The sequence below is a fragment of the Diadema antillarum genome, unplaced genomic scaffold (genome assembly GCF_040938485.1).
Source record: "Diadema antillarum isolate AM-2024a unplaced genomic scaffold, OU_Dant_1.0 scf00000217, whole genome shotgun sequence".
NCBI lineage: Eukaryota > Metazoa > Echinodermata > Echinoidea > Diadematoida > Diadematidae > Diadema > Diadema antillarum.
The window spans coordinates 615,718-628,738 of NW_027271106.1; the positions used below are offsets into that span (position 1 = coordinate 615,718).

General features: G+C 38.9%; 1 protein-coding gene across 1 annotated transcript; it reads left to right on the forward strand.

Moving 5' to 3' along the window:
* Window positions 1-4,128: 4,128 nt before the first annotated feature.
* Window positions 4,129-9,154, forward strand: LOC139724488 (testis-specific serine/threonine-protein kinase 3-like). The gene is made up of 5 exons (XM_071635621.1): window positions 4,129-4,488; window positions 5,594-5,742; window positions 6,412-6,572; window positions 7,935-8,133; window positions 8,677-9,154. The coding sequence occupies exons 1-5, from the start codon at window positions 4,129-4,131 to the stop codon at window positions 9,152-9,154; spliced, it is 1,347 nt and encodes a 448-aa protein (XP_071491722.1).
* The last annotated feature ends 3,867 nt before the right edge of the window (window positions 9,155-13,021 follow it).

The window sequence follows — 13,021 nt, forward strand, 5'->3', positions numbered from 1 at the left end:
TGACTTTCCCCCTGTTATATCTATACATTGTTTTTTTTTTGTCTTACCATTTCCGTGGATGACCCGTGGCCGAGTGGTTACAGAAACGGTTTCGCATGTACGCTCGATATAACTTCAAGGTGCCTATATCACATTCTTTTCTTTGTCGATCACAGATGACTGTCATCTGATGACCACAAGCGTATCACCTAACTCGTCCTCAATGTGACGAGTTTTCATTTCTCGTTTCTTTTTATTCTTCTTTCTTTCTGGACAATTTTGTGTCATCAATATCTCAAGAATGACATTACGGAATAACATGACATTTTCAGGGAACATGTCTCATGACAAAATCTAGCCACAATAAGGTTTTCATGACAGTAACATATCTATGACGTCATCTAGGCGCCATTTTGTGATTTTCGGACCATGTTACATGATCGATCATAACTTCATATCTAAAGGTCATGTCTGTATCATTTTCGGCGGACATTAAGTTCAGGTCACGCTCTATCATACATTTTAATGCTAATTACCTAAGACATTATTACGCGCGCGTACGCGCGCGTCAAACTTTTAAAAGGCTCAAAACAACTTACCAATGGGAAATCTCGAAGTTTCAGACAATTTTAAGCGTTTCGCGCGTTCGCGTCCGTCCGCACATTTTCGCGCGTAGTGCGCGTAAGCAAACTGAAAATGCACATTTTTTGACAGATTTGGATTCCTGATACATTAAGTAACAATATCCATTGATTTCCGATCAATTTCGACCTATAACAAAGGAATGCGCTGGCGTCAAAGTTGAAATTTCGTGTTCGCGTCTATGTGGAAATATAGCGAAAAACATGTCTTTGTTTATTTCGCCATAGCTCTTTAAAACGTCAGGTGACCCTATGTTTTTATTGCATATTACAAAAGCATATGAATTGAAAATAACGTCTCAAGTATCAATATTTCCCTAAATACATTATGACGTCATCATATCATCATCTGAAATCAAAAAAGTGGAATTAATTTTTTTGAGGTACTGTTTCTGACATTCATTTGCTCGTATCTCTGTTGTTTAAGCTCAATATTATCCCAAATTCAGATATGTTGTACTTTGAACATTTGCCTTTTAAGTCCAAGTCATGGTTTTGAAATTTGATGACGTCATCATACCTTAAATTGTGATTAAAGGTAAAGATGCAAAATCGGACAAGTTTACGTGTATTGTCTATGGGAGGTGATTTTTTTTAAAACCATGCATTGACTTGACAACGTTTAAGCACCTTTATCTCAGCTGATTTTGCTTCATTTCCTCTGAAACTTAAGTATGTTGTAGCTGAGACAATAAGCTTCAGTAATCATGCATTTTATTTTTTGAAATCTCATCATCAGGTTGACAATTTTGCAGTTTAAAACTGAAAATGAGAATGGAATGTGGACAAAACGATTCCCGATTCAGCTTTCACATACATAAGTTTACGTTCCTCATATTTTCTCGCCGAGACGTATGGCCGAGTGGTTAAAGGCGACGTCTCAGAGACTTGAGGTTGCGGGTTCGAGCCCCACAAGATCACGAAACAAAATACTTAGCTATTTTACTTTTTTTCTTCAATTTTGTATTACATATTCGTCCATGTAGAAATCACGTTCGTATATAAACGCACCTATACACACACACAGACACACAGACACACGCCATATCCCTCTTTTTTTTGTGTTGGAGACCACATTGCTTCGACTGCAGCAACATTTTGCAGGTTGACTTTGTCAAACCGATCATAGTATGTAATGACGACGACTGAGGTGTTGTACTTTGAACATTTGTCTTTCAAGACCATGTCATTGTTTTGTACTTTGATGACGTCATCACACTGAAAATTGTGATTAAAGGCAAGGTATCAAAACCAGCCGATTATAGGCTTTATGTCTACGGCGCGTATTTTTCCCAAGTTGCCAGAAATGGCATAGCGACATCAGTCGTTACAAGGCCGCATTTCCGTCTAGCAATGCAATACATGTTCACGCGGCCACGATTGTTGAGTGGGCATTGACTTTTTCCCCCTGTAATATCCATACATTTCTTTTTTGCCTTACCATTTCCGGGGATGTCCCGTGGCCGATTGGTTAGAGAAACGGTTTTGCATGCACGCTCAATATAACTTCAAGGTGCCTATATCACATTCTTTTCTTTGTCGATCACAGATGACCGACACCTGATGACCCCAAGCGTATCACCTAACTCGTCAGCGTGACGAGTTTCATATCTCGTGTGTCCTTGATATCGAGTACATGCCTAAATGCTGTTTTTCAGTTAATATAATGAACAGTTAATCATATTAACACCTTGTTCTCGCGCCCATCGCAGTATATTGTAAAGTTGAGTTTCCATCAACGCGCAGCTACCAAACATAATACTGTACCTCGTAACCAAGCGTCATCAAGCGCGCATTGTTGCGTCATCACTTTGTCAATGAATGCGTTCTCTCTCGTGCACATGTACTCCTCGTGTTTAGGGACAAAGAAAATGCATATATGCATGAAATGTACACTGTCTTTCATTACATTTGATTTAAATCTGTCTAGAAGAAAAGAAACGCCAATCAGACACTTGCGTCGTGTGCCCGGTGAGAAGGGCCCTAGCATGGTAACATTAACATTATGCTGTGGCCCTTCTGCCGGGCATACAAAGACAGAGTGAATAGGAATTTACGGATAATGCACTCAAAATGACGCACGACTGCGAATTATTCAAGTTAAATGGTTCACATGATTTTTTTGAAACGTGAATGTTTTGTTGAATGTGTTCAATTAATTTCACAGGATATAGGCACTCGATTATGCTCCATACGAAGAAATATGTTCGGTTTGGCCCAAACAACCACATCGATATACAGTTCTTCACGTGCGATGCGTCACAATTTCTTCACACTGTTCTTCAACTGTTCTTCAACATTGTTGACGATAGAAATGAACAGCATGTTTCAGAGAAATATTTGCACTGAATCAATCAGTTCGTGTGACCAGTTCACTATGGTTTTCACGTTTCTCCTGTCTGGCGCAGAATGTATGCTGATAGAACATTTAACATCAACAATGTTAGGTCCCAACTATATACAGTGAGTGAGTGATAATAGGTGGTGACAATATCTTCTTGACCCTAAACTACATCTAACTGTCCTTCTGTATCACGGAAAAGACATGTGTGCAAGTTTTAATGCAAATCAAACCGACAGATCTTGTCTTTTTTTCGAAACAAAGAGATATTCTTCTCTTCTTTTCTTTTTTTTTATACACCAGCAGCTTAACACAATCATGAATGCAGTACGCCGGGTGTAAAAGGCAAGACCCGTCTTTCGTCTCACCTCCCTGGTAGAATGCATTTACACACACACACACACACACACACACACACACACACACACGTGTGTGTGTTCTCGATGCTAACACTACAGTATCACAAGTATGTGAAAAAGATTCTTTTTGGATTACACCGTTTATCATGTTTTGTTGTTTGTTTGTGTGCTGTGTTTGCTGTTTGTTTGTTTGTTTCTTTCTTTCTTTCTTTCTTTGTTTTTACTCTGATAGAAATAGGTCGGTTATCATGTCATGCTGCCAGATTGCCAAGCATAGGTTTATACCATGAACTGTATTGTAATACGCATACAGAAGCAGATGCAGATCAATATTTCTAATTCTGCAGGAGCTAGGGAACATACTGCCTTGGAATCAGTGACGTTCACAAAGGTCAAAGAAAGTACGCTGACGCGCACGCGCTCCCTGCTGTAGCCTACGCGCTTACGTTGCCATGCTCACTTATGACGTATCACTTATCTGCACTATTTTGGGTGTCATGAAAAAAAGTGTGTACCAAAACATAAGGGCTGGCAAGAAAATGAAGTCGGACGACCAAAGCAAAGACAGCACAAATTAAACGATTGTTAAAAGTCCTCAAGCAAGAATTCAACGTGTCAAGTTTCAAGACTGAAGCAACATTGGTCAAGAAATTGGACTGTACAACACATGCTAAACAAAATATTGGTTTCTAGGCATGTGGAAATGGTTGGAGTTTAATTTGAGGAATAGGCCCGACATCGGCGAACAATATAATCGTATCACTCGAAGATACGCAGATCAGTAACAACAACAAAACGATAAAAAAAAATGTCGTCAAGTCTACCGAAGCAGACCGGCCCGGGATCGTCGATGTCAGATGCATTGAGGGACCCGGGCACGGCAGGCACGGCAGGCACGACGTCGGTGCGGCGTGTGATCAACGAGGAAGTCATGCTCAGTAGGAAGGGCTACACGCTCGGGCTGATGCTGGGGGAGGGCTCGTATGCCGCTGTCTACTCCTGTCAGCTGAATAACAACCGCGGCAAGTGCGCCATTAAGATTGTCAATCGCAAGAAGGCGCCGAAGGATTTCCTGGAGAAGTTTCTACCCCGAGAAATGAAGATCCTCAGTCAAGTGAAGCACAGGAACATCGTCAAGTGCTACGATATCTTTGACACCGGCAACAAGGTATTAGCATGCTTTGCTTTCGAGAGGTGATGCTACGTGATTGATAAACTATGTCTTTATTTATTTTTTATATTTTGAAGAAAAAAAAGTCATGTGGAAACGATGTCAATCTGTCAATAGTAATGGGATGATTCTATAGTTATAATATTGAAACAAGAAATGTCAATTTGAGTGAGAAACTCTTATTTACAAAAGTTAGTTAGCCATATATAGGCCTATCGATATCAATCAATATCACTTCTTGGCCTTTTGGCTAAGATCATGTGTAGCATCTTATCGATCATGATGTAGCAATACATATTGAGAGCTCCCACAAACTGAGTTATTCAGTCAGCATTATGTCGTGCGTGCAATCAACACATATCTCCACAAACAAACATTCAAGTATATAGACAATAAACACAAGAATCCCAATAGTGGGAATATAATCATAATCCTAATACTCAGTAGGAGTATGAGAGAGCGAGCAATGAGAGAAGCGTGTATGAAATCGTCTCAACCTTGAGTAGGACTGTACTGTGGCGGTGTAATAAAGTAAATTATGTAAGACTAATAGCGTTATTAGTTTCGAGCAATGTACTTCAATCATTTCATTGTTCAAACTAAGATTAGTGATTGCACTCCGATGAGTACATTGTCATCTTACTCTCTAAAAACAAACGAGTGAAAATATTCACTCTTAAAAGAGTGAATACAAAAAAGAGTGGATTTAGAGTGAAATTGGAGTGAATTTTGAGTGAAAATGTTCATTTTCACTCGTTTTAGAGTGACGTCAGGGATCACTCCAAAATCTTCGAGTGATCCTTGAGGTCACTCCAAAATGAGTGAAAATGAACATTTTCACTCAAAATTCACTCCAATTTCTCTCTAAATCCACTCTTTTTTGTATTCACTCTTTTAAGAGTGAATATTTTCACTCGATTTTTTTTAGAGAGTATACTAGTAGACCATAATTGTCCTTTCACCGCGTTTGCCATTTCTATAATCTTAAGGGATACTGAAACAAAGAAAAGACCTCCCGACGTCCAAAGGACTACTTTAAATTTTTGGACAATCACTCCTTAACACTCCTTAACATTTTACCGCTGATCTATTATTTTTTTAGGTGTACATGGTGTTGGAATTGGCGGGCCATGGGGACTTGTTGGATTACATCAAACTCCGTCGCTCCCTCTCCGAGGACAAAGCCCGTGCTTTCTTTACGCAGATGGTGGATGGAGTGTCCTACATCCACAGTCTTGGAATCGTTCACAGGTGAGTTGATAATTATCATGAACGCTGGTTCTTTGGACTTTGATGTGATTCTGTTGATTTACTATCGCCCATTGTTAGTGTCATCACAGAGTTCTGTATAATGTGGCATTTTAGGATGTACAAAATCGTGTGGTCAAGAGCGTTCTCTTTAAGTCGGTTACTATGTTAGTATCTATAGTTTTGTTTGAGATGCGGATTCAGGTTTTAATTTTTTGCAAGATAATTAGAAACTACTTATGAAATATCAAAGAGCATACAATTCTAAGAGGGATTAAAAGTTGATTTGATGGAAATTGGTTTTGAAATGGGCGAGATATCCAAAAACAAAGTAAAACAAAGTGGTCTTAATAAAGGTGAAACACACCTTATTAGGACCTCTTTGCCTCTGATGAATATCCAATATACAGGTATCCATTCTCATGATTGCAATAGAAAATATTCTGGTTATTATCGGTATGTTTACGAAACACGCTCCAGAAATATCACAAATTAGGCTCCGAAACATTTCGTATCTGTAGAAGATGTAATCATGACTCAATCTCCATCATAATCCAGGAAGAGTATTTGTAATGATTTCTATGTGCTTCACTTAAGATATTGCGATATAAGATTAAAATGTATACTTTATGTCATATCTTGGATGTAATTCCTTTACTTTTCTTCTGACAGGGACATGAAATGTGAAAACATCTTGTTGGACAACATGAACGTGATAAAGATCTCAGACTTTGGCTTCGCACGATTCATGGAGCCGCGGGATCTGAGCAAGACGTACTGCGGCAGCGCAGCCTACGCCGCTCCAGAAATATTGAAAGGAAATATGTACAACGGTGAGTAACCGAACAAATATACCCTTTTTTGACTCTCTTTTAAAACATCGACTTTTGTTGAGACACTCTGTTAACTTAACAAACATGTTTCATGCTCTCAAGAAAATATTAATGCAGTTTTATGAGCGTTAAACCAGGGGCGGATCCAAGGAGGACCGCAGCCGGCGCACCGCCCCCCCCCCCCTTTATTTTTTTTTTAAAACAAAAGAAATAAAAAGAAAAAAATGGGGGAGGGGTGCGTGCGCCCCCGCCCCCCCCCCCCCCCTTTAATTCTGTAAACGCGCCCCCTCTTTACGGAATTCCTGGATCCGCCCCTGGTTAAACGCATTGTTTCTTGCGATTAGAAAAAAAAAATCCATTCTGTCTTTACGTTGACTATGATGTGATAAAGAAAAATGAAAATCTATAAGACAGAACAGTGAAAGTTTCCAAACAGAAAATAAATGGAAAAGTAAAGCCTACTACGTTTTCGCGAAAAAGTGGAGTTATAGGTCACATGCCAACTACACACGGAGATCATTTTGTTATATCTCGAATCTTCCGCTGGATAGCCCATAAATGTGTTGTTGTTGTTGTTGTTGTTGTTTTTTCACATATATCTCCTCCATTTTCACAAAATCAGAATCTCTTGATCGTTGCTCCTTTCGAACTTTGATGCAAATGATCAAATTTCTTCACGTTGAAATGAAGGACGTTTTAGTGAAGATTCGCGACTAGAAGCAGTAATATCATTGTCTCATCTAATTTACATCAGTGACTATAACTAACATCACTTGTCATTGAAAAAAAAAACAAGACTGAAGCTTTATGAAATTCCAAAACCATCCATCTTTTTATCGGATGTCAGCAGTACTTCATGGTGGCTACAGTCGTTATTCCGAAGGTTCACTAATTCGAATATTAAATAAGGTCCCTTATTCCGTAGGTTCGTTAATTGGAAGATGAAATAAGGTTCATTATTCCTAAGATTTGTTAATCCTAAAATGACAAAAAAGGGGGTCGATATTCCGCAGGTTCGTTTCGAGTACGCACCTTTTTTCTTCTTTTTTTCCATTTTTGGATTCTTTTCATTTTGGATTAACGAACCTTCAGAATAACAAACATTACCCTTCTATGGTGTGTTCGGCACTATGCACTTTGAAAACGATTCAAGCTTTGAGCGGATGATCTTGGACCAGGTCGATCAGCGACTCTATGCTTTCGACCTTATTCTATTCATTTAAGTCACCTTCTAAATAGGGTAGATATATACTTGAACACCTCTCATGATTTTGACCAGCCAAGAAAATTTTGCAATCATAGCCCTATATTTCTCCGCTCTATTTATGATCTTTATGTATTCTACATTCTTTGGTATGTCAGGCAAGGCTTATGACGTCTGGAGCCTGGGCATCATCCTTTACATCATGGTGTGCGGCACCATGCCATTCGATGACTCCAACATCAAGCGGATGATCAAGGACCAGCTGGACCAGCGACTCTGCTTCACCAAGAAGAAGGAAGTCTCACTCCTCTTCAAGGACGCCATCTTTGCCATCCTGCAGCCGATCGCCGACAGGAGGTGAGGGCGCTCTTCATGATTTATGAGAGATGCATTCAGCATATAATCAAACAATAACGTTATTTCAAGATCAGACACAAAAATGTCCATGTCTTATCAAGAAACAGGGATACCACGATACAGAGATATAACGTTTTATGTTTAGTGCGTGTGTGTGTGGGGGGGGGGGGGGGGAGGGGGAGGGGGAAGGGGGAGGGTTTGACAAGGGTAGTGCTCATGGTTGAGTATAGGGTCAATGGTTATGCCCCCTCCCTCCCCATCCCCCTGAAAATGACTAGAATGTAAAATATTTGAAATTACTGTCGTTGACAAAACCATAAAATTCGCATCACATCGCATAGCACATATCTTAAAGTACTGCAAACAGTCCGTTCAAGATACAACTCCCTCCCCCGCCAATATCAAAACATAACAAACCAAAGCAAAACACCTATAAACAATCGCTTTCAATGCCAGAATTAATGAGAATAAACATGTTAATTTAATTTGTACTTTCTATATAACCTAATTAGACATTCGTAAATCATTAATTGCATTTTGCAGACTAAAAATTGACGAAATACCGCTACATCCGTGGATGGAAGGGGGAAATACTGCCTCGACGTCGTCAGGCTCTAGCCAAGGCAATTCCTCGTCGGGGTTCGGCGCCTCCACTAGCATACCGCCAAACCATCTGATCACCGCCAAGCCGTCGCAGCCCCCAACCCCAACCCCGGCCACCAGTAATCTGGCGGACAACGAGCGCGTAGCTGGAAACAACAACGCGGCGACGCGCTCCACCCCGCCATTACGCGAAGACCGTTCGTCCGACTCCACCAGCCGATTCGCGCAGAATCAGACTCGCCGCAAAACCAACGCCGAGCCCGGAGCGAGTGCGGTGTCGTCAGCAAGTCAGGGCAGCACCAACTCGCCCATGACGTCGCGCACCGTGGATGTGGGCAGGTCGGGACGCGGTGGCGGTCATCGTGGAAGGGCCACGCCTACTCCAACACCAAAGAGACAGCCTCGAAACCACACTTGAATACTCATCGGCTGACGCACACACTTTGTTCTTGTCCATTACCATCTTTCTTCAACCAAGTTGTTCTTTCCGATGTATGAAAAGAACTAGAACTACTTGGAATAATTCACCCGCAACGAACTAATGTTTAATAGCATCTTTAACAAAGTCCTGTTCTTTCCCGGTTACAGGATCAAAATGTACAGAACTTCTGTCAGCACGAGCTTACTAACATGACCCAATGTCCCTATTTCTCTTTATCATTAACTCCAAGTATGGACAAAGCCAAAGCATGAATCAGGATTAATATAAACTAAATATGAATCATATGAATATGTCACCAAGTGCTCCTGACAGCTCAACTTTATCATTAGCTGTATCTTTATAGTAGTAATGTAAAAATCGAAATTTTGTAAATTTGCACTAACAGGCAATGGCTGCGCATATAAGTTGATAGCAGTGGCCATGTGTCATGGTGCAATATTTAGATAAGGAGGCATCTTAATATTAATTTATGTGAGTACATGGTGATGAGATTAAAATCTCTGCTGTATATATCATCATCACATGCCAAGGTCTTCAGTGTTCTTTAATTTGTAGAGTGTCTCCCATGATCAAAAATAAACCGCTGGATCAAATCCGCACATTTCTCTTGTTTGTTTGCTTCACTTCCATCTGAGAAGATGGCTGGACAGCCAATATTCAGCTGCAATCACTGGTCTTCCATGGGGTCCAGTTGGATGTAAGGTGGGACCACTTCTTCAGGTTAAACACTATATCAAGGATCCTTAATACCAAGTGAGTTTTTGTCTGTGATCAAAAGACATGATGGCCATATCTCACATTCACAAAAGAAGCAAATGGTCGACTTCACTTGTTTTTTATTTTCTTATATTGTACTTTATTACACTCCTGACAAGTACAAACTTTCATTCCATATATTTCAGACAAAAATATATCTGTTTTGTACACATTAAAACTTCACCTCAAAATATCAGTCTGTTGTGGCAACTCAATTACCACAGAGAGGCACAAACATAGTAGATTTCTTTCCTTGTACTCTGTGACCAACCGCATTTGTCGGTAAGTGGCTATAAAGCAATTGTGGTTCTAAAAATTGGTCTGAGTAGTGGTATTTGCTATATCTTTAATGTCACTTTGCCAGTGCATCTGGTGATAATGAGTTGCAAGGAAATCACAGAATCGTTTCATATCATATTCTTTCTTTCTTTCTTTCAAAAGAAGAGGTATGGATCACATACACTAATCAGATAAACAACCATTGGTGTTTTTCATATCATTAGTACATGAAAAGCCAAACTCCTTCATCAATTTTATAGCAGAAGGGCATAAGTAGGTGACATGGAGTTTGCAAACTCATTATCCCCCCCCCTTCATCTCCCTACTAACAACACAGTTTCAATATCGTAACGATTAGGAATGATGTACAAATGGCAGCACATTTTCTGGCCGATCCAGGAATTCCGTAAAGGGGAGGCGCCGTTACACAATTAAAGGGGGTGCACGAGCCCCCCCCCCTTTTTTTTCTTTTTATTTCTTTTGTTTTAACAAGAAATAAAGAAGGGGCATGCGCCCAATGCACCCCCCCCCCGGATTCACCACTGACTTCATGACACTGCTACAAGAACAGAAACTGGGCCAAGTACTACATTGTTAAAAGACTGCAGAAAAAGTCAGTACATGTACATGTATACTGTTATATATGATTTTCTTTTTTTTTTGGGGGGGGGGGGAATAAAATCATTACGGACTGTGGGCAGAAAAAGAAAAGGGAATTCCCTAAAACCAAAGATTTATCCAATAATCAACAGAGAAGTAATCATTCTAGTTCCACCAATAAACACTCCAAGCAGATGTGATGGGTGAGTGGAATATTTCTCTGGTAATTCATGAATGTGCTTCTCCTTTATCAATAGAATCACTACGATATGATAATTAATACTGACCGGGAAATAAAAGACAAGCAAAGTGTACAAAATCACAAATTGAAGGCATCAATGATATTGTACATTGAGTGTGTGCAATCATATCACAACAGCGTGTGTGGTGTTAAGAAATTTCCCTCAATGGTTTCATAGATTTTCAAATAATAATACTTTCACACTTTCATACATACTTCCATATCTTCAGTAAAAAAAAGAATGTTTTACTTCATCCAAAATGTACTAACTGATCAGAACGCATAGACTCTGTTCAGACAGTAATGAGAATACACACCAATATGCATAGAGTTAATAAAGAGTTGCATAAGATCACATGAAATCAGACACGGTCTCACCTTTTTCCAGGAAATTGATAGTGGGGAAAAGAATTCACATCACAGCAATTTTTTAAACCACAAAGGAGGTGTGATAATGAGTGAATACAACTGTGCTGGCAAAGGAGACATTGCATGCACACAAAAATATATCTCAAGTCAAGAAATTCATATGATGGATATACCAGTAAGGCCAAGAGATGAAAACAAGGTACATATCAAAATTGAGAGAGTATATCAAAATCAAGGTGCTGCAAAACCACAAGATTAAATGCATATTGCAATTTTTGCATGGCATTTGAAAAATCGCCAATTCATTCAGACAACTCTAGAAAGCAATAAGTTTATATAGCTGTAAATACTTGGACGGATTAGAAAATTGATCAATTTTATGTTCCATGAGAAAAATTATTCCAACATGGATGGATGGATTAAAAAAAAAAATTGATCACTGTATGTCCCATACGATATAATCCAAAATAGATGAATTTTGTACTGTTTAGAACATAAATGACATTATACATGGTCTTGATGCATACAATTACATAATATCTAAAATACTTTGATAATTTTTGTTTATATGGCACACACAACTGATAATATATATATTTTTTTTGTGATTAGTGTATAATACCTATCACAGCACGGCATAAGCTGCTAGAAGCAATAAACCTCTACACAATTCATCCTCAGAAATGGCAGAACTATCCTACACAATAATACTCAAGTAATTGGTAACTTTCCATCGCCACAACATCCTTGCCACATTCATCAAAAGTCCTGATATCTAATGTCTGTTGTTTCCTGTGATTGTAATCATATTACCAATAGCAGAATTGCTTAATTCTGTTTTGGTACAGAAATTACTAAGCACAACATCATCTCTGATTTATAAAAATGACAGCAAACTGTTCAATCACAGCTTCATAAGTCACGTCCGTCTCTTATTCTCAACTGTGATTACCTTTCTTTTTGCATATCTAGATGACATACTGCATAGAACAAATTCATGGAATGAGCACATATAGTGTCAATAAAACTCAAATATAAATAATATATAAAACTAGGACATTTATGGAATGTCATTTTAGCCACTCACTTAACTACAGCAAAGTGAATGGAAGTGAGGTATAACTCCTAGTTAATACCTAGTGTAGTTCCAATATTTGATGTGGAAGAAGAAAGATATTGCTACTTGAGCAATGCAACCTGCTAACGTATCTGCTCTCATACCATTATGTATAGATTGCTGCGAGTCACCCATTGAGGACTAACAAATGTTGATTTGAATATATAATTGCAATTTCTATCATAGTCTGAACAACTTTTTTGTTTGAAGAACTAAATCACGCAAACAGGCATAGCATGATATTACGTACAGCTCTTTGCACAATACAGAATTGAGAATGAGTTTTTCTACTCAAATGCTATCATCTAGTTTTCATCTTTCTTCACAAAGATTGAAGATAATAGCAGTATTCGTTATTGCTTTTAACTGGTAAGCTTGTTTTAATATATTACGCAAGTATCATAAAGTTGATAGTTATGATATATCATCAGTTTCTTCTGTGAGGATTCTACACATTGCAGTCAATGATTAATACTTCAGT

Coding starts and splice junctions, on each gene's coding strand:
- LOC139724488 (XM_071635621.1), top strand. CDS start 4,129: ATGTCGTCAAGTCTACCGAAGCAGACCGGCCCGGGATCGTCGATGTCA. Junction 5,743..6,411: donor AGTCTTGGAATCGTTCACAG/GTGAGTTGATAA, acceptor TTCTTCTGACAG/GGACATGAAATGTGAAAACA. Junction 8,134..8,676: donor CAGCCGATCGCCGACAGGAG/GTGAGGGCGCTC, acceptor TGCATTTTGCAG/ACTAAAAATTGACGAAATAC.